Raw genomic sequence first — 20,801 nt, 5'->3', positions numbered from 1 at the left:
ATTTTAAAAGGGAAGTAACAATTTAAAAACGGAAATAATGATTTATAAAGGAATTATCATTTGAAAAAAGCGAAAGTATAGCAGGAAAAAAGAGGCATTTTTAAAATAGTTTTTTAAAAGTTCCGTGCTGTCAGGAGTGGGATTTGAACCCACGCCTCCATGTGGAGACCAGAATTCCCGAGAGAAGGAGAGTCCTTGAGTCTGGCGCCTTAGACCACTCGGCCATCCTGACGGCGAGAATTTGGGGCAAAACAGAACAAAACGTGGAGTTAAAACATTTTTTTGGTGGGGGGGTCGGTTTGGTTTTACCTTTTTGGTTTTTTTTTTTTCTTTCTGTTGCTTTGTGGGGACTTATAAAATACTAATAAAGGATAATTATTAAAAACAGAATAATAATGGTTGTTAAAATTGGAAAGAAATACTAATTTAAAAAGGAGCAGTGGTTGAGGGGGAAAGGATTTTAAAACGGAATAATGATTTCTGAAATGAACAATCATTCTCACAGAATAAGACCAGGAAAACCTGGCATAATAATAATAATAATAATAATAATAATAATAATAATAATAATAATAATAATAATAATAATAATAATAATTATTATTATTATTATTATTATTATTATTATTATTATTATTATTATTATTATTATTATTATTATTATTATTATTATTATTTTAGGAGGAACGAATATGATGATTACAATTGTTATTGTTATTGTTATTATTATGTATTTATAGTTATAGCACTTTATTATTATATGGTATGATATTATATGATATGATATGATATTTTAAAAGGAACAATAATTTACAAAGCAGAAAGGATTTGGAAAAGGAACTATGATTTCGAAAAGGAGGAATGACTTTAAGGAGAATGAAATAGTAAAACCTGGGATAATGACTTTTAAAAATTGCAATTTAAAATAAGTAGGGAATAATAAGAGAAGAAGAATAATTAAAAATAATAATTTAGAAATTAGAATAATTAAAAAACTACAATAAATAAAGAAATAATAAAATTTAGGTGATGAAGGGAAAGAAAATGAAAAAGCTACGCCCAACGTGGGGCTCGAACCCACGACCCTGAGATTAAGAGTCTCATGCTCTACCGACTGAGCTAGCCGGGCTGTTCATACTGACTGCAGTTAATTCAGCAATCATAAAATTTCCATCCATTTTCCCCCGAGTTCCCCAGCAGACAGATCCTTTTAGGGCGAAAAAGGCTGAAAAAAATCTCTGCCTCCCGGCAATTTTTGGATTTTCTGCCAATTCCCCCTCGGCGATCCGAACCCGTCCATAAAAACTTCCGGGAGCGGACAAATCCCCGCAGCCTCTGAGGGCGGCGGAACTGCCTGGAAATTGGCTGAATTCTGAGGGAAAAGGGATTTTTTGTGGTTTTGTTTTGGGCGTTTTTTGTTTGGGGGGATGGATTTTTTTGAGGTTTTCTTTTGTGTTTTTTTGTTGTTTTATTTTTTATGTTTTGTTTTTTGGGGTTTTCTTGGGGGTTTTTTTGTTGGATTTTTTTGGGAGGGGTTTGGGTTTATTTTGAGGGCTTTTTGGGGTTTTGCTTGGGGGGTTTTGGGGTTTTTGGGGGGCTTGGGTTTTTTTAGGGTTTTTTGGGTTATTTTTGGGGTTTTTTGGGTTTTTGGGTTCTTTCTAATTTTTGGGGGGGAGATTTTGTTTGGAGTTTTTTTGAGCTTGTTTGTTTGTTTCTTTTACTTATTTTTTGGAGGTGTTTTTTAGGTTTATATTTTGAGTTTTGAGAGCAGTATCCTGACTGCCCTGGGCAGGCCGCGTTTCTGTAGTGTAGTGGTTATCACGTTCGCCTCACACGCGAAAGGTCCCCGGTTCGAAACCGGGCAGAAACAGCACGTCAGTAACGTTTTTTAATTTTTTTCGTGCCTCGACATTGCTCGAAATTCCTTCACGGCGATGCCGGCAAAATAAAAAAATAAAATTACGTGTATTTGTCGGGCGAAAATGTTGAATTTTTACTCCATTCCCTGGTAAAATCCGTGTTTATAACTCAGATCTGGTTTATTTTAATTTATATATTTATATAGTATTCTATACTATACTATACTATACTATTTATATTATTATGTTGTTATTTCATTAATTTTTTATTTATTGTATATATTTTATTTGTATATAAACTTTATATTTATATAGATATATAGTTTATATATACATTTATAATATTAAAATTTTTATTTATATAAATATAAAGTTTATATAGAAATAAAAGTGTAAAACTTTAAATATCAAAGTTTATTTATTCATACATAAATATTTTCCCTGCGGACAAACTGACATCTCCACAATTTCACTCCCAGGAAAAACCTGGGAATATGATTCGCCCAGGACTCGCTGAAATGCCTCAAAATCCCATGGATTTGGGGTGGCTGCTTTCTTTCAAAAGTGACAAATTTGGCCGAAATTTAGGAATTTTGATTTTTAAGGGAAATTTGAGCACTCGTTTCCTGGCTGGGAATCGAACCCGGGCCGCGGGGATGAAAGCGCCGAATCCTGACCACTAGACCACCAGGGAGCCGCCTTTAGCTGCTTTTGACCATTTACGGCAATTTTTAACATCCAACAAAACGCCCCAAATCTGCTCTTCCCATCGGCCTCAGGGCACTTCGCTCCTGGTGTGGTAAGAATCAAAAATAAGAAAAATCATTGAAAGCTCAAAATTAATTTTAAATTAATTGAATTGAATTTTAAATAATTAGATTTTATTTTAAAATCCCCTCCCAAATAATAATTCAAGACAATAAGAGAATCAATCAAAAACAGGACAGCGATAAAAACGATAAAATATATTAAATAAATGTAGCAACAGCAAAAGTAATTTAAACAATAAGATTTATCTTAAAATTGCCCTCCCTGGTGGTCTAGTGGTGAGGCTCCATCATTTTCACCGCCGTGGCCCTGATTCCTGATCAGGAAAAATTTTCTAAAACTGACAAAATTCTTTAAAAATCATAAATTTTAACCTCGGGGTGCCCCAAATGTCCGTGATTTCACGTGAAATCTCCCTGGTTTGGAATCCGACAAAATCCACCGATTTTGAGGCTATTTTGTGGGGGGTTTTGGGTTTTTTTGCAATTTATTTACTTCACAAAGGCAACTGGAATTAAAAGGGATAAAGGAATTAAAATTGTAAAAAAAAAGAATGAAAGCGATACAGGAATGAATTAAAAGCGATAAGGGAATTGTTAAAAAGCGATAAAGGAATCCGAAGCCAGGATTTTCCCCCAGGATTTGGAAATATTCAGGAACAGCCCCAGGGAATTTGGGTATTTGAAATTGCAGAAAAAACGCTAAGACTCCTTCCATCAGCGTTTCTGTAGTGTAGTGGTTATCACGTTCGCCTCACACGCGAAAGGTCCCCGGTTCGAAACCGGGCAGAAACATTGCTTCCCTTTTTGGGCGTTTTTTGGTTTTCTTTTGTTTCTGTAGTACTTTTTTTGTTTTGTTTTGTTTTTGTTTCTTTGGTTTTTTTGTTCTTTTTTTTTTTTTTTTGTGGTTGTTTGTTTGGTGGTTTTTTTTGTTTGTTTGATTTTTTTTTTGTTTTGTTTTGTTTTGGTTTGGTTTTTTTTTTTTTTTTTGTTTTGTTTTGTTTTGGTTTGGGTTTTTTTGTTTTACCTCCTTAATTTTCCGGACTTTATAGGATCGGGGTCGATCTCTGGGGCACACAAATTATAAACCAGAATTCCAAGAGATTCCTCTCGGGTTTGGCCAACTGGAGTGAACAAACATTGTCCTCGACATTTCTGCATTTTGGGGTGTCTGAAATGGTTTTAATTCCTTAATTCCTTCTCTGGTGACCCAAATATGGGCAGTTTTGGGGGGGAAAAAAAAAACCCTCAAAACAAGGAAGAAAAAAAGGGACAAGGTATGTAGACAAAATTGCCAATAAAAGGAAAAATAACCTCTTTTTTTTGCTAATTTCCACAATCTTTTTTTTCCAAGGCCAGAAACACTTGTGTTTCTGTAGTGTAGTGGTTATCACGTTCGCCTAACACGCGAAAGGTCCTTGGTTCGAAACCAGGCAGAAACATCTTTGTTTTGGGGGAATTTACTCCTTTTTTCAGCCCCTCGCCAGCTGGGGTTCAATTTTGGGGTGATTTTGGGGGACTTCTGAGCTGCTTTGTAGGCTGGCAGCTTTGCTACCCTCTTCCTTTCCTTGCATCATTTCTTGTGTCTGTTTCCCAGAGGGGAAATTAATAAAAATATCAAATTATTAAAGGCACAGGAAGGTTTAATTCCCATTTCCATCTACTAAAAACGTCAAATAATCGCAGGCACAGGCAGGGAGAATTCACATTTTCTCCATCCCCGTAAATCTGAACTTTTAAAATTTTCAAATCCAGAAATTTTTCAGTTTTGCACCCACAGGGGCGATCCCGATGTGCTGGAAAACCAAGCTCCCTTCTCCACGGAAATTTTGGGAGAAAATTCATTAAAAAATGGACAAGCTCCATGGGAAAAAAAAAAAAAAAAAAAAAAAAAAAAAAAAAAAAAGCAAAGCAAAGCAAAGCAAAGAAAAGCAAAGCAAAGAAAAGAAAAGAAACCCAAAAACCAGCCCCAAAAAACCAAACCAAACTAAAACAACCCAAACCCAAAAAAAACCCAAAAATAAAAATAAATTTTAAAAAAACACACAAAAAAACCCAAAAGAGGCCCCCCCAAAAACCACAAAAACCCACAAAGAAACACCAAAAAATCAAGAAAACCACCCCAAAATCCCCAACTCCTTCCCCAAAAACAAACAAAAAAAGGAATTGTGTGGAGAGGGAGAGGAGGAGGAGGAGGCGGCGCTGCAGTCATGCGTTCCTGCTCCTGCATGGAGTTGTTTGTTCTCAGGACGTGACCCTGAATTGCGGTCAAAAATCCCAAATTGTGTCCAGCGCGTTCCCTCCCGCTTTTGTCGGAGCTTTTGGCTCCGAATTTCCATTATTCCAGAAAATTCGGGCTTTTTTTCCTGATGGAATTCACCTCCCTCATCTTCCTCTGGTTTTATTCCCATTTCTCTGGCCGGATCCAGGCTGGTATTTCTTTATCTGTGTGCTGGGATTTGAAGGGAAAAATTGGGGAAAATATCAGCAAAATGTTTAATAATTCTCGTGTAACCCAAGAATTTGTCCAATCCCTTTACCCACAGCTCCTTCAGATTTCTGTAGCTGCTGGAATGCCCAAAATCTGATTTTTTCATGGATTCTGGGTGTTTCCCCCTGTATGAAAAGCATGGGGATGAGTCCAAAATTGGGAAAATCGCGAAAACTGTGCAGTTCTGGTTTAGTTCGGAACAGAGCGTCCCAAATGGGGGCAAAAATGGATTTTGGGGGTAATTTCTGTGCTCCCAGGTGGCTGAGAAGGGGCTGGGGAGAAGCCAGGGATGGTTTGGGTTAAATCGGGGGGATTTTAGCACTCGGAGGGTGAGAAAAAAATGGGTGAAAAGGCCCACAGACCCTTTTTTCAGCAAATTTAACCTAAAAATTTTTTATTTTGATCGTGATTTGGGGCCTAGCCCACTTTCCTACCAACTCCCTGGTGGTCTAGTGGTTAGGATTCGGCGCTCTCACCGCCGCGGCCCGGGTTCGATTCCCGGTCAGGGAAAGGTTGGTTTTGTCCAAAACACCCACTTTTTTGTGTTTTTCAAAATCCTTCCAGGATTTAACATCTCCTAACCCCAAAATTATCCCTCTTCTCCTCTTTTTGTGCCTCTCCCTTTCCCGCCAGACGTCCCCTTCCACCTGCCCCGGGTCCGTCTTTTATTGAGCAGTAAAAAAAAAAAAAATTAAAAATACTTTTTTATACACACACACATATATATATATATATATATATATTTTTTTTTTTTTTTTTTAATAAAAATTAAGATTTTAACTTCAGCGGAAGCGGCAGCACGAGGGGTCGCGTCCTCTGCCCAGATTCCTGAAAATTTTTGTAGTGTTTTTGTTTGGTTTTAGGTTTGATAAAGCAGCAGCCTGACCATCACGCAGCAGCCCGGCTAGCTCAGTCGGTAGAGCATGAGACTCTTAATCTCAGGGTCGTGGGTTCGAGCCCCACGTTGGGCGGTACTTCTTTTCCTATTTTAGTACCCAAAAATTATACTTTTTAACCTTTACTTATTACAATATTTTAAAACTATTACTCCTTTCGTTAGTTTATTTTAGTGTTTAAATTTTTATTTTTATTTAATTATTTATTTTTAATTTTTAAACTATTCTTATTATAATTAATTGTATAGTAATTTTTAAAAACAATACGTGTTGGACTGGCACCAGGAATTTCACGCTCGGGAAGACTGGGATTGGGGGGGGGGGGGGGGTGGGACTCATAAATTTCGGGATTTGAACCCCAAAAAGGAGGGCTTGGGACCCAAAAATGCGGATTTGATCCCAAAAATCAGGATTTGGACCGACACCAGGAATTTCACGCCCGGGCAGCTGCACAAACACCGGGACGGGACCGGCCCCAAAGGCCTCGGGAACAGCCCGGAGCAGCCAGACAGGGCATTAATCACCGGATAATTATCCCTGCCGCTAATTAAGACCCCGCAGGGCATCCCGGGGCGCTCCGGCTCCATCCCCGTCCCCCCAAAATCTGTGCGGGATTTGCGGCTGGGTTCCCAAATTTGGGGGGTTTTTGGGACGCGGGGACAGAGGGGGGACAAAGGGAGCGGGGGCCGTGTCCGGGTGTTTGTCCAGGTGTCTGTCCGGGTGTTTGTCCAGGTGTTCCCCGCATTGTTCCCCGGGTTCGGGGTCGTTCAGGCCCCGAGGGCAGCGCGGTGATAAAGGGGGCGCGGGGCGGCGGCGCCGGGAGCCCCGTGGAGCGCTCGGCTGGGTGAGGCACCGCCTTTTGGGGGGTTTTCGGGGGTTTTGGGGTTCTCCTTGCGCGCTCCGTGTCCATTGGCATCATCCCAGCATCTCCTCGAACTTGTAAAGAAACAGGGATTTTTATTTTTATTACCATTATTTTTAAAAATATATAAAAGATGTTATATATATTTTTATTATGCTTTTATATAGCTAAAATATATACTTTTAAAATAATGTATTAAATTAAAATTAATTTTATTACTAATAAAATATATATTTTATATAATAAATATATATATAATATATTCAAAATATATTTTAAATATATATTTAAAATATAAAATATGTTATATATATATGGTTTTATTTTACTATGCTTTTATATATCTAAAATATATATTTCTAATAATGTATAAATAATAATACATAAATAGATGAACAAATGTATTATATGGTGTCTAATTTATGTATAAATCCATATAAAATATATAAATACACCGTCTAGTCTAATAAGTAAATAAATAGATAAAATATATTTTAGCACATAAAGATATATTTATTATTTTCATCTAGTTTTATATTCTTTACTTTTACGTTTCTTAGACTTAATTGAATAGTTTTTGAAAAAGAAACCGGTTTAATTTTTAAATAATTAAGCATTTTACAGAAACCAAATGAAACTTTTACTTTTAGTAAAAAAATAATGAAAAAACCGAAATTAAGGAGCCCGGCTAGCTCAGTCGGTAGAGCATGAGACTCTTAATCTCAGGGTCGTGGGTTCGAGCCCCACGTTGGGCGGTACTTACTCTTTTACCCCTTTGTTCAGCCAAATCTGATCTTTTTCCCTTTTTCTTTACCCAAATCCTGGTTCGGGTTCAGCTGCAGGCGCTACTGAGGTGTCGCAGCGCCTTTGGCAGTAAAGCGCTTTTTTCCTCATTAAATCATTTTATTGTCTGCAACCAAAATCACTAAAATCTCCAGAATTCCCCAGACTTCCTTTTTTGGGGGCTATCTCAGGAGGAAAACCAAGCTTTTCTCTGCTCCTTCTGCCCCAAGAGGCACAAAACCAAAGAACCGGGAGGGTTTTTCCGCGGTTGCTTTGGGATTTTTTCCCCACCCTATCCCAGGACTGAGCCCCAAGGGAATCCCAGAGCTGAATTCCTGAATCCAGAGCTGAATTCCTGAGCTGCTCTCATTCCAGGGCTGAATTCCTGAGCCCTCCTCATCCCAGAGCTGGATTCTGGAACTGTTCTCATTCTAGAGAGCAGAATTAATTCCAGGGCTGAATTCCTGAGCCCTTCTCATTCCAGGGAACTGAATTCATCCCAGAGCTGAGTTCTCATTCCCTAATCCTAACCCTAACCTCTGGAACTGATCCCAGAGCAGAATTCCTGAGCCCTTCCCATCCCAGAGCTGAATTCTTGAGCCGTTCTCATCCCAGGGAGCAGGAACTCATCCCAGGGGTGAATTCCTGAGCCCAGAGCTGAATTCTTGACCCGTTCTCATTCCAGGGAGTGGAACTCGTCCCAGAGCTGAATTCCTGAATTCTCGAGCCCTTCTCATCCCAAGGAGCCGATGGAACCCCGGACCTTTCCCACCACGAAGCTGCTCCTGCTGGGGCTGAGCCTCCTCCTGTGCCTCGGAGCCGGTGAGCGGGGAACAAATCAGATTTAACGGATTCTGCCCAGGTTTTCCCCAAAATTCATCCCGCTTTTCCCCTCTGCCGCAGCCGAGGCTCTCCGGTGCCACCTGTGCAAGTACAAGATCCCCTTGGTGGGCTGCCTGCGAGGCGCCAACGTGACGAGCTGCGAGCGCCGGGAGAAGTGTGCGCTCATCAAAACCTCCCTGGGTGCGTCCCCGGGGCTGTCCCCGCTCTTTGCTTCCTTTGTTTTATCCCTTTGCTCACCCAAATCGGATCTTTTCCCTTTTATTTACCCAAATCCACCTGGTTTGCAGGCAGAACCTGCAGGGAGCCTCTCCTGGGCTTCCCCACCCTCTCTTTCCCTGGTTTTATCCCATTGTTCACCGAAATCTGATATTTTCCCCTTTTATTTACCCAAATCCACCTGGTTTGCAGGCAGCTTCTCCTTGGCCTCTTCCTCACCCTCTCCTGCCCTGCTGAGAGGTTCGAAAGGATCAAAAAACTTTCAAAAAGTAATTTTTAACCCAAGGGCAGACTCTCCCTGGGGGACAGGGGTTGTCTCCGTGGATGCATCTCGGAGATTTCTTCTTTTTATTTTCTGTTTTTCTTTTTCTCCTAATTAAACCAATCTTTGCCTTAATTTGGGGGTACATTTCAAAGCTCGGCTTCTCCCCAAAGCTCCAAAAATCCGATTTCCATGGATTTTTCTTTTCCTCGTCCCCCCCGCAGGTAAGATGACCCTTTACTACCAGCAGGGCTGCACCTCGGCTCTGAACTGCGGCCGGGAGCGCGCGTCGGACGCCGAGTCCCGGCTGAGCTCCCGCTACTCCTGCTGCGAGACCGACCTGTGCAACGAGGAGTGGGGCGAGGAGCGCCGGGACTGACCCGCCCTGGGGTGGGACCGCGGTTCGGGGGCGCCCCGAGCTGATCTGACCCGGGGCTGCACTCGCCAGGGGCAGAAATGAGGGCTCGTTCACCACACAATTCCCTCGAGAATGCTATTTGTGAAAGAAAATCACAAAAATACCCTTTTTGTCTGCATTTTTAATGACAGCTTTTGCTCAAGAATATCGCTGCTACCCATCCTAACCCTAAACCCTAACCCTAGCCCTAATTCTTTAAAGAACATTGTCTTGCGTTTGAAATTATTCTCAGTAGAAAAATTGAGCCTCTTTTGCGACGAGCATCCCTTGCTCCTTGATGCTCACCGAGACTGTGCAAGCTAAGAAATAAACAAAAAAAAATTCTGCAAAACTCTCACCTGATGAAGCTCTTGAGTAGAAAGCGTAAGCCCAAAATTAGTGTACACTGTTTTTTTGCTTTGATCTAAATTTCCACAGCGAGTCTTACAGAAACACATGACATTCCATTTCTGGTTTTATTTCCTTTCCTTCCTGTACCTGTCAACATTTTGATTGATTTGCAAGCCAACTATTCATGCTCAAACACTTATGAAAAAAGACATTACCATAAAAATATCTAGCCCACACAATTCAGTACTTTTAATATTTTCGCTTTCAAATGGGCCCTGATTTAGTCTCAGCTCTAAAATAAACCCTCCGGCTCGGCACTGGCAGGGCTGGATCTGGCTCGCGTCCCTGTTTCCAGCTCTCCGGGCTCGGCATTCCCGATGGTCTGGGAGCAGCTGGCGGCCCCGAACACGATCCCGACACCCAAAGCCCAAGGGCGAGCCAAGGAGCTTCCCCCTGCTCTCATCCTGGGTTTTATTTATTTTCCCTCCAGGGCAGGGCTGGGAATTTTGGGAGAGGAGCATCAGCTGGGAGTCAGGGGAAATAAAGGGGGTGTGTGTGTGTCCAGTAGACATTAATTAATCCATATATTTACGGATATTTTTTATATCCGTCAATTAATCCATATATTTACAGATATTATTGGATATCCATCAATTAACCCAAATAGTCATGGATCTTTTTGGACATCCATCAATTAATCCATATATTTACGGATGGTTTTGGTATCTGTCAATCCATATTTTTATGGATATATTTACGTTTCTTTTCATTTCTCCCCTCCTCCTGCCTCTTTGGGTCTCCCAGGCTCTTCCTACCTGACGAACGCACCTGTGGCAGGTGGGACACGCCCCACAGGAGACGCCCCTGTCCTTTTGCCCCCAATTATGAGCAGCGAGATTAATATTTTTTTCACCTTATTGGGAAGAGGGATGCAAAGCTTTGCCCCTTCCCCCTGGAAGGAGGGATGAGGTTCCTGGAAAGAGTTAAAAACCCCGCGGAGAAGCTCCGGCCTTGGGGACAGGTGGACGGAAACGCGAGAAACTTTGGCACCGACAACTTTGGCACGGAGCGGAGCGGCAGAGCCGGGAAGGAGGAGGAAGAAGAGGAGGAGGAGGAGGGAAAAAACCTCGGTGGGTGCCCAGGATGGCAGCGATGGGGGAGGGCAGGGAATGGTAAGTGACACGGGAGGGGGTGGCGGTGACAAGAGGGGACAAATGGGGCACCGAGGAGCCGCAGCCCCAGCCATGTCCGAGGCGGCGGCGGCCGCGGCCGGGCTCCACCGGCGCTGCTCGGAACAGCGGCTGCCGCGGACCCCGTCCCGCTGGGACCCCGCGGCCACGCGGCTGGCGGCGCAGCTGGCCGCGTCCCGAGCCGTGCCGGGCCAAAGCCCGCCGGGACCGGGGCGGCTCGGGAGGGAGCCCCGGCCCGACGCGTCCGCTCCGAGGTACGCGGGGACACGGGGAGGGCTGGGGATGCGCCTGCGCCTCTGTCGCTTGTCGCTCTGTCCCTCTGAACCTCTGCCCCTTGTCACTGTCCCTCTGTCTCTTGTCCCCCTGTCCCTTGTCCCTCTGTCCCTTGTCCCTCTGGTGTTTATTTACAGATCGAAAGAAACGGCAGGTGGGAGAGGGCGAATTCCCTTTCCACAGGGAGTGATATAAATATATATAAATACTGATGTAAACATATATAAATATATACAAATATAAAATTATATACGGGAGGTAGGAGAGAGTGAATTCCCCTTCCATAGGGAGTGATATAAATATGTATAAATACTGATATAAATATATATCCATATATACAATTATAAAATTATATACAGGAGGTGGGAGAGGGTGAATTCCCCTTCCACGGGGAGTGATATTTTTACCTATAAATATATAAAAATATAAAATTATATAAATACATGAGAAGGGGCAGATAAACAGAGGTGGCAAAGCTCTGCAGGACAATTCCAGGACCGTTTTTGCTCATTAATTCCTCCAGCAGAACCTCTGGAACTGGGATTTATCTCCCCCCACAGCTCCAGATGTGGCCAAAATCCCAGCTCGGAGGTTTTGGATCAGCAAGGGCTGGCTTTCAAATCAGAATTTATGGATCACTGGGTCTGATTTCAGGTCCTCATTAGGAGGAGACAAATCGCTCTCCAGAGGATCCCACATTTCCCAGTCTGTGGTAATTTGAACCCCCTCAGTAACCAGGTGACCATCGCTCCCCCCTGTCCCAGTTTGCCCTGACAAGAACTCGGTGGAAAAGTGGAAACCACGATGTTACTGACACCCCCAGCCCTGAAAAAAAAAAAAAAAAAAAAATTATTTAATATTTATTCTAATTACCATTCCCACGGCCTCCAAACTGGCACAAAATATTTCTGGAAGGCCAAGGCTGTTTTATTTTGAGATTCAGGACCCCAGTCCTGAACTTGATCTTTGTGGATTTGGGAAATTCACGGACAGATCTTGATAAGGGCGTTGCATCCTCAGCCCTGGAAAAAAAGAAAAAAAATTAATTATCATTCCCATTTAATGCACGGCCTCCAAACCGGCACAAAACATTTCTGGAAGGCCAAGGCTATTTTATTTTGAGGTGCAGGACCCCAGTCCTGAGCTTGATCTTTATGGATTTGGGAAACTCACGCACAGATCTCGATAAGGGCTCTGCATCCTCCTGTATTCCCTTTCTCCTGTTGCTTTTTATGGCCCCCGATGAGCTCTGGAGCTCAACCAGGTCATCTGAGTCCCCCGCTGGAGTTTCAGGGCCGAAACTGGATTTTAACGAGGGCTCAGATGGTTCCTGGACCTCAGCCTGGAGCAGCTGCTCCTTGCCGGGCCCTGGGCTCGGATTCGGCACCGGCTCGGCCATAAATCAGCTCCATCCAGGGTACCCCCGAATTTCTGGATCCCAAAAAGATCCCAAAAGGGGATCCTCTTACTACTTCCCTGCTGAAAAAAAAAAAAAAACCCCAAACCAACAAACAAAAAACCACAAAAACACCCCAAGCAAAAAGAGAAAGAAAAAAAAAAAAAGGAAAAAAAACCCTAAAATAACACCCCAAAAAAGCCAGGAAGGTCAGGATTTCTGGGGAGCGTCCCCGCTTTCCCGCGTGCCCCCCAGAGCCGAGGTCCGGTCCCCGGGCTGGCGAAACCGGACACGGCGGGAGTGACCCCGGGGGCAGCGGCCGCGCTCCGGGCCCAGCACCGCCCCCGGGGCCGGGTGCCAGCGCTGCCCTTCCAGCCGCGCTGAAACCCTTCCTGCCCCGCAGGAGAGAGGCCATGGCCGCCGTGTTCCTGCCCGGCAACCTCCAGGACGAGGCCACCTGCTCCGTGTGCCTGGAGTTCTTCAAGGACCCCGTGTCCATCGAGTGCGGCCACAACTTCTGCCGAGCGTGCATCGTCAAGAGCTGGAAGGACCTGGAGATGGATTTCCCGTGCCCGCAGTGCCGCGAGGTCTTCCAGAACAAAAATTTCCGCCCCAACCGGCAGCTGGCGAACATGTCCGAGATCATCAGCCAGTTCGCGCAGCGCGGGGCCAAGGGAGCGGAGGAGGACGGGCTGTGCCCCAAGCACCGCGAGGCGCTCAAGCTCTACTGCAAGGACGACCGCAGGAGCATCTGCGTGGTGTGCGACCGGTCCCGCGAGCACCGCCCGCACGCCGTGGTGCCCGTGGATGAGGCTTCCGAGGAGTACAAGGTCCTTCCGTCCGTCCGTCTGTCCGTGCGTGCGAGCCGCGCTTGTCCCCGCGCTGTCACCCCGCGCTGCCGCCCGCCTTTGCCTCCCGAAGAGTTGGGAGAGCTTCCCCTCCTCCCAAAAAACCGGGAGAGCGTCCCAGCCTCCCAAAAACTTCTGGGAGAGCTGTCCCGCCTGGGTGTGCGCACCTGGCCCGCGTTTTTGGGGTGGATTCACCTCGCCGGGTGAGGGAGCGGCGGACAGACAAACAGCCGCGACTGACAGACGAACAGCCGCCACTCTCTGGGGGCTGGCGAGCGTCCAGAGATGAGCCAAGCAGATTAAAGCCGGGCTGACCTTTGGAGATGGGAGCAGGGCACGTCCTGCCCCTGGCATGCTCCGATCCCGTTTTTTGGGGAGGTTCTGGTGGTCCTGGGGCCGCCGCGGGGTTTTCGGGATTTCCCTGCGAGCGCATCCCGAGTTTTCCTCCTTTTCTCCTTTTTGGGGAGGTTCTGGGGGTTCTGGATTTCCCGGCGAGGGCATCCCGTGTTTTCCTCCTTTTCTGTTTTTTGGGGAGGTTCTGGATTTCCCGGCGAGCGCATCCCGCGTTTTCCTCCCTCCCCATCCCACCCGGCACCGAGCAAACCCCGCGGGGAGAGGGACGAAAAACCGGCAAATCCTCTTTTTTGTTGTTGTTGTTCCCAGGAGAAAATCCAGGCGCGCTTGGATTTCCTGCGGAAGGAGCGGCAGGAGCTGCTGGAGTTCAAAGTGAACGACGATAAAAAAACGCAGGAGCTGCTGGTGGGTCCCGGTTTGGGGTGGTGGGGAAGCCTGGAGGGGGGTGAGTGTTCCATAAAAGGGAAAATGGGAGGTTTTCCCCATTCTCCTGCCCCGCCACCATGAGCCAGAGCCTCAGCAGCCCTCGGGGATGGTGCTGGAATATCTCGGAATTCTCTGGAGTATCTCGGGAGCTCGGCTGGCCCCGGGGCTCTGCTCCACCCTTCCTCTTCCTCAGCGCATCACCCCTGCGGCAGCAGAAGGGGAAAAAAACCAGCCCAATGAAAATAATTCCTCTCCCAGGCCATCAACCCCCAAGAAAAGTGATTTTTGAGAGATCTTGGCGCTGCTTCCCAAGGTTTTTGTCCGGGAATGCTGCTCCCTGTGATTCCTCGCTGTGAAAAATGCCAATCACTTGGTTTTTAATATTTTAAAAGTTTAATAGTAATAAAATGGTCATAAAATAATTAATATAATTAGAGTGATAATAATTTGGATAATTTGGATTGGGACAATATGAGACAATAAAACCAAAGAGTTATGAACAGTCAGGGTGCCTCTTTCTGGCCAAAACAAGTCCAAAAAAGGACCCACGTTTACAGAGGATTAACCCTTAAAAACAGCAGCCTGTTGAATATTCATACACCTCATTAGTGATGCATAAATTCCTCAAATAGAGGATTTTGTCTGGTCAGTATCAGCTTCTTCATCTTAATCCTAAACGGCATTTTCAGGGCTGAGCTAGGGAGGAAGAAGTTAATTTCTTCTGATAATGGAGCAATAAATTCTATTTCTCTGCAAGATTTCGGTGTCCTGTGGCTATCGTCTGGTGCCAGTACCTCATTCTTTTCTTAAAAAAAAATATCCCACAGACACAGTTCCTGTTTTAACTACAAAAGTTACCTTTTAACCACAAAACTCCATTTACCACACTATTAAAATGTGAACACAGCACCACTGAATAATACAACAAAACACATACAGTAAATATCTGTGTCAAAATACATGCAGTAAATATCTCTGCAGAGCCATTTAATTTGCATTTTTCATCATTTCCTTCCCAAAGGAAGACTCCCAGTCTCACCAGGCTGGAGCTCCAGCTCCACCTCCAGACCCCTCTCCTGAAAACGCTTTTTTTCCTTTTTTTGCCGTGTGTTACCCCAGAAAACCATCGAGGGCGAGCGGCAGAAGCTGCTCTCGGACTTCGAGCGGCTGCGGCAGTTCCTGCACGACCAGGAGCACATCCTGCTGGGGCAGCTGGAGAAGATGGAGAAGAACATCTCCCGGAGGCAGAACGAGAACATCACCGACCTCTCCAGGGAGATCACGCTGCTCAACAAGCTCATCGCCGAGCTGGAGGAGAAAATCCAGCAGCCCATGCTGGAGTTCCTCAAGGTGAGATGCCAGCTCTGGGTCACAGTTCATTCCTCATTTTTCAATGGCTTTTTGGGGGTAAAAGTCCTTTTTTTATTCTGCTTTTAATGAGTGGATGGTTCAAGGAGGTGTCTGAGTGCCCCAAGCCCTCTCTGGCTGAGGAACAAAATGTTGTCTTTGATTTTAATGATTTTTCTTCCTCCATGAACTTATCTGGAACTTTACTAGCACCCCCAAGACCTTGGTTTGTGTTTATGGATCCTATAAAGGTGTTTTGGGAGTAAAAGTCCTTTTTTTATTCTGCTTTTAGTGGGTGGGTGGTGCAAGGAGGTGCCAGAGAGCCAAGCCCTCTCTGGCTGAGGAACGCCCTGGGAAATCACATTCTCTTCAACTGTAATGATTTTTTTTCCTCCTGTGTTTTTCCAGAGGTTTTCCAGGGTTTTTCTTGTGTTTTTCCAGAGGTTTTCCAGGTGTTTTTCCTGTGTTTTTCCAGGGATTTTTCCTGATTTTTTTTTCCTGTGTTTTCCCAGAACTTTCTCCAGGGATTTTTCCAGGGATTTTTTTCAGGTTTTTTTCCAGAGGTTTTCCCAGATTTTTTTTTCCAGGATTTTTCCAGGGATCTGCCCCAGACCTGCACAGGGTTAAATTCCCTGCCAGGCTGCCTCCTGGGCGCTGTCAATATTTGCAGAAGTTTTCAGGGCTTGGCTGTGGGTGGGAATTCACCCCAGGAACAACAATCGGCATTTTATTAAAAAAGCAGCTAGGGAAAAACAATTGGCAGTTTTTATTAAAAAGCAGCTTGGGAATAAAATGCCAATTGTTTTTTTTTTTTTTTATATAAAAAGCAGCTCTGGACTGGCTGCAGGGTCCTTTTTTCAGCCCCTGGGAGGCGGCTCTGCCTTCGTGTGGGCTCTGGAATGTGGTTTTGAGCGCAGAACAGGCAAATAATGGCTCGGTTTGCTGTCGGTTTGCGGTGTTGCAATTTTATTTTATTGAGCATAATTGAACCTTAAATTGCCTCCACAATCCACTCTGCCTGAGGGAAAATAACTTTATTGAGCGCATTTGAACCTTAAATTGCCTCCACTGCATTTTGTGTACAATAAAGTGCATTTTTTTTGTGCAATAAACTGCATTTTGTGTACAATAACCCACAGTTTATATAAAATAAACAGCATTTTGAAGAGCTGCCTGGAGTCCCACATCCCTCATTCTGGCTCTCAGTGCCCAATCTCTCTTGTTTTTCCTTTCCAGGATGTGACAGGCGTCATCAGCAGGTGAGGAATTCTGCTTTCCCCGCTGCCTTTGGCTTTCCAGCCCTGTCCGGAGGTCCCTGTGCCCTGTCCCGGTGCCCCGGGCAGGGTGGAATTTCCCTCCCGCTCTCTTCGAGCCCTGGATCTCCTCCAGATCCCTGGAAATCTGATTTTTCAGTGTGTGCTTTTCCTGCCAGTGGGTTTTTTCAAGGATTAAGTGAGACCAAGAACTCCAAATTCCCTCATTTGCTCACACACATTTCCCCCAGCACAGGCACCACCGATTTCTAAAATCGAATTGGAGCTGCTGGAGGTGGGGAGGGGATCACCCCAAAAAATCCCCCCCATCACCCCAAAATCCACACCCAAATCCTGATTTTTTCACCCCGAGGAGGATGAAATCCCAGGAAGGTGCGCGGGGTGGGATGGGACAGGAGCATGGGTGGAAAATGGGGCTGGAAATGGGGGAATATCCACAATTTCCTCATTTTTTTGCCATTTTCCCTGGGCAGGAGCGATGAGGTGAAGTGCCAGAAGCCTGTCCCTGTCTGCACCGACATGAAGATGCATGTCTGCAACTTCTCCCTCAAAACCGTGGTCCTGGAGAAGGTCTTGAAGAAATTCCGCGGTGAGTGGAAAAAAAAATAAAATTAAAATTTATTAATTAAAAATTAAAATAATATAAAATATAAAACATCAAATATAAAATATAAAATATAAAATATAAAACATCAAATATCAAGTATAAAATTAAAAAATAGAAAATAGAAAATAAAAAAATTAAAATTAAAAAAATCCCTGGCCTTTCCTGGCACGGGGTGGGAGTGCCCAGGTTGCTCCAGGGCTCCTGGGCACCAAAATGGGGCAAAAAAGGGGGGAAAATCGGAGTTTGAGCATCAGTTTTGGTGCAATAAAAAATTTAATTTCAAGATAGCCAAGCCCTGGGTTTTCAGGAAACCACTAGATGGTGCTGAGAGAGCTGGAAAGGTAAAATGCACCAAAAGAGAAGCTCTAGGAGATAAAAAACCAAATAATTGTGTCCCCATTCACGTCTCTCTCTTCTCTCCTTTTAGAAAACCTGCAGGATGAACTGGGAAGAGGTGAAAAAGGTAAAAAAAGATGATATTTCACACATAGCACCCAGAGCAAAGACTTAAAATTGTGGTTGTATTTTGCAAAGCCAAAAGAGAGGGGGAAAAAAAGGAAGGAGAAAAATAAAAAGGGAAAAGACACTCTAGATTTCTTTTTTTCTTTTTTTTTTTTTTTTTTTTTTCCTTAATTTCTTCTCTCTCAATGATTTCCAGATCCTGCCTGCTCAGCTCCAGAGCCCAAAGCCGATTTTTCTAACTGACGCCGGGGATCTGACAGCTCAGCCAGGTCCTCTCTGCCTGTTTGCACTTAACAAACCCACAGATTTCAGACCAAAAAAGCCACTCCGAGACACAACTTTGCCAAATTTGCCCTGCTTCCACCAGGGAATTGGGATGGAGGCCTCAGAGGGGTTAAATCCCAGCAGAATTCGGTCAATTCCTGAAGTTATTTAAGAATTCAAATTAAACCCCTGCAGAATTCAGTTAATTCCTTAAGTTATTTAAGAATTCCAATTAAATCCCTGCAGAATTTAACTAATTTTTAAAGTTAATTAAGAATATAACTCCTTTTCATGGCAGAGGTCATGAATTTGAGGGGCAAACCCCATCCACACCCCCTTGGTGCGAGGGTGGCCTGAGCAGCGTTTTCAGGAGAAAAATCTCATTGTTTTTGCTTTTAAACCTGTGGTCTCTAGCCTGGGGACCTATAATGAGGACAACCCACGGGCTGGACCTTTTCCATGGATTCTGCTGACAAACAGCACCCCCAGGCACCTCTGGAAATGCCAAAATTTGGCAGAAAAGGCGGAAAACCAAGTGAAAAGCCAAAGGCCCCTTGCTGCATGCCCAGGGGGGTGGGTGCATGTACAGAGGTGTCACTCGCTGTGGTTGAACCTCAGACCCAAATCCTGACAATTCCTGACAATTCCAGGAGCTGGAGATGCCCCAGGAAGGAAAACACCCTGTTAAAAGGTGTTTTAAATCAATAAAAACAACAACAACAAAAAGATTAAAACAAGAAAAGATTAAAAAAAAAAAGATTTTAAAAAAAATCTTGGGCATGGATGAAATCGACTCATTCCACCCCATTTGCCCACAGGTTCGCTGGTGGGATTTGCAGTCTCTGATGCAGGAGATGCAGGAAATGCAGGAGATGCAGGAAATGCAGGAAATGCATTTTTTTTTTGCCACTTTTGAGGAGGAACCTGGGGTTTAAGCTTTGAAGGAAAACTGATCCCAGCCTTTCCCTGTCCCTGTTTTGACTTTCCCCACCTACAAAGCGCTCTGAGGTTTTCAATCCCACTGTGTCTCTTTTGGGAATTTTTTATGCCAATTCCTGACCCAAACCTGTGAATTTTGGAGAGTACAAAGGCCTTTTATGGTGTGGCACCTGGTCCATTTTAGACTCCCCCCAAAGTGTCTGACGGATTCATGGTGACTTTGCTGACTACAACCACAATTTGAGGTCACTTCCTCTGAGTTTGGAAAAGGGGAAACAAAAGCTGTTGGGACCAGGCTGCATTTGCGTGTTTGCTTTGGGCTACTCCAGGTGGAAAGATTCCCTCAGGTCATGGCTTCCCACAAGGATTTGGGTGCTTTTGGGGTGGTTTGGGGGTGAAAATTCTGAGATTTGTGATGCCAGGGGGTGCGGAGCTCACCTGTGTGTGGATAAACTGGAAAGCAAGATTAAAAAAATCAATTTATGTGGAAAAAGCCATTCTTGATCATCTTTGCTGTTGATAACTGCGAATTATCTGCATGTGCTTTTATGGCATTGTCTCCTCTCCTGTCACCCCACTTCTCACCAGAGACTGCATGAGATAAAGCCCCCCTTGAGGGATTTGGGGGGTGTCAGTGTGGGGTGTACGGTTTTTCGGCTGGGTTTTTTGAGATCCAGGCTGGGATTATTGAGCTCCAGGCTGGGATTACCGAGCTCCAGGCTGGGATTAATGAGCTCCAGGCTGGGTTTATTGAGCTCCAGGTTGGGATTAATGGGCTCCAGGCTGGGTTTATTGAGGCCCAGGCTGGGATTACTGAGCTCCAGGCTGGGTTTATTGAGCTCCAGGGTGGGATTAATGGGCTCCAGGCTGGGTTTATTGAGCTCCAGGCTGGGATTATTGAGCTCCAGGCTGGGATTATTGAGCTCCAGAAACTGAGCCGTGCGTTTCCCTGCCCAAATCCTCGCTGAGCTCTGACCGCCATCTGTCCCCACTAACAGAGGACCTGACCCTGGACCCCGACTCTGCCAACCACCTGCTGATCCTCTCGGCCGACCTCAAGAGCGTCCGCATGGGCTGCAGGAAGCAGGAGCTGCCCGACAACCCCAAGCGCTTCGACACCAACTCGCGCGTCCTGGCCTCCACGGGCTTCAAGTCGGGCCGGCACTACTGGGAGGTAGAGGTGGGGCCCTCGGACGGCTGGGCCTTCGGCGTGGCCAAGGAATCCATCCGGAGGAAGGGGCTGACCCAGTTCTCCCCCGAGGAGGGCATCTGGGCCGTGCAGCAGAACGGGGGCCGCTACTGGGCCGTGACATCGCCGCAGCGCACGCCGCTGTGCCTGGGCGGCCGCAAGCTGAGCCGCATCCGCGTCTACCTGGACTACGAGGGCGAGGAGGTTTCCTTCTACGATGCCGAGAACATGCAGCACATCTTCACCTTCAACGTGGCCTTCCAGGAGAAGGTGTTCCCCCTGTTCTCGGTCTGCTCCACGGTCACCTACATCAAGCTGTGCCCCTGAGGCGCCGCGGGTTGGGACGAGCCTCTTCCTGCTCATGCCCGTCTCCAGCGTGAGAAAAAGGATGTCCAGAACCCCTTTTCCAACTGATTTTGGTGCTCAGGAGCCCGAGCAGTCCCAGCCCTCCCTCCCGGGCTCCTGGGTGAGATCAAAAAGACTCAAATCAGGCTGGTTTGGGGGG

General features: G+C 45.3%; 2 protein-coding genes and 9 non-coding genes across 12 annotated transcripts; 8 read left to right on the top strand and 3 right to left on the bottom strand.

The window, feature by feature from the left end:
* Window positions 1-128: 128 nt before the first annotated feature.
* TRNAL-CAA (transfer RNA leucine (anticodon CAA)) lies at window positions 129-232 on the bottom strand. The gene is made up of 2 exons: window positions 195-232; window positions 129-174 (listed from the first exon to the last, which is right to left on the bottom strand). It is a non-coding gene; the product is annotated as a tRNA-Leu (tRNA).
* An 824-nt stretch (window positions 233-1,056) lies between these two features.
* TRNAK-CUU (transfer RNA lysine (anticodon CUU)) lies at window positions 1,057-1,129 on the bottom strand. Its single transcript has one exon. It is a non-coding gene; the product is annotated as a tRNA-Lys (tRNA).
* Window positions 1,130-1,797: 668 nt separating this feature from the next.
* Window positions 1,798-1,870, top strand: TRNAV-CAC (transfer RNA valine (anticodon CAC)). Its single transcript has one exon. It is a non-coding gene; the product is annotated as a tRNA-Val (tRNA).
* A 611-nt stretch (window positions 1,871-2,481) lies between these two features.
* Window positions 2,482-2,553, bottom strand: TRNAE-UUC (transfer RNA glutamic acid (anticodon UUC)). The gene has a single exon. It is a non-coding gene; the product is annotated as a tRNA-Glu (tRNA).
* Window positions 2,554-3,348: 795 nt separating this feature from the next.
* TRNAV-CAC (transfer RNA valine (anticodon CAC)) lies at window positions 3,349-3,421 on the top strand. Its single transcript has one exon. It is a non-coding gene; the product is annotated as a tRNA-Val (tRNA).
* A 574-nt stretch (window positions 3,422-3,995) lies between these two features.
* On the top strand, window positions 3,996-4,068 carry TRNAV-AAC (transfer RNA valine (anticodon AAC)). Its single transcript has one exon. It is a non-coding gene; the product is annotated as a tRNA-Val (tRNA).
* Window positions 4,069-5,555: 1,487 nt separating this feature from the next.
* On the top strand, window positions 5,556-5,627 carry TRNAE-CUC (transfer RNA glutamic acid (anticodon CUC)). The gene has a single exon. It is a non-coding gene; the product is annotated as a tRNA-Glu (tRNA).
* Window positions 5,628-6,015: 388 nt separating this feature from the next.
* TRNAK-CUU (transfer RNA lysine (anticodon CUU)) lies at window positions 6,016-6,088 on the top strand. The gene has a single exon. It is a non-coding gene; the product is annotated as a tRNA-Lys (tRNA).
* A 1,469-nt stretch (window positions 6,089-7,557) lies between these two features.
* Window positions 7,558-7,630, top strand: TRNAK-CUU (transfer RNA lysine (anticodon CUU)). The gene has a single exon. It is a non-coding gene; the product is annotated as a tRNA-Lys (tRNA).
* A 777-nt stretch (window positions 7,631-8,407) lies between these two features.
* LOC132085512 (ly-6/neurotoxin-like protein 1) lies at window positions 8,408-9,838 on the top strand. Its single transcript, XM_059490989.1, has 3 exons — window positions 8,408-8,480; window positions 8,562-8,681; window positions 9,204-9,838. The coding sequence occupies exons 1-3, from the start codon at window positions 8,408-8,410 to the stop codon at window positions 9,356-9,358; spliced, it is 348 nt and encodes a 115-aa protein (XP_059346972.1). The 3' UTR covers window positions 9,359-9,838.
* Window positions 9,839-10,850: 1,012 nt separating this feature from the next.
* TRIM7 (tripartite motif containing 7) lies at window positions 10,851-20,792 on the top strand. 2 transcript variants are annotated; one of them, XM_059491105.1, is made up of 8 exons: window positions 10,851-10,899; window positions 12,990-13,416; window positions 14,098-14,193; window positions 15,334-15,564; window positions 16,798-16,820; window positions 17,309-17,424; window positions 17,870-17,905; window positions 20,106-20,792. In XM_059491105.1, exons 1-8 carry the CDS (start codon window positions 10,871-10,873, stop codon window positions 20,621-20,623), a joined length of 1,476 nt encoding a protein of 491 aa, XP_059347088.1. In that variant the 5' UTR covers window positions 10,851-10,870; the 3' UTR covers window positions 20,624-20,792. The 2 variants fall into 2 exon arrangements, with proteins under 2 accessions (XP_059347088.1, XP_059347087.1); XM_059491104.1 differs by lacking the exon at window positions 10,851-10,899 and adding an exon at window positions 10,972-11,171.
* The last annotated feature ends 9 nt before the right edge of the window (window positions 20,793-20,801 follow it).

Source organism: Ammospiza nelsoni, chromosome 31 (assembly GCF_027579445.1).
Source record: "Ammospiza nelsoni isolate bAmmNel1 chromosome 31, bAmmNel1.pri, whole genome shotgun sequence".
NCBI lineage: Eukaryota > Metazoa > Chordata > Aves > Passeriformes > Passerellidae > Ammospiza > Ammospiza nelsoni.
This window is presented reverse-complemented; position numbering and strand designations above follow the sequence as displayed.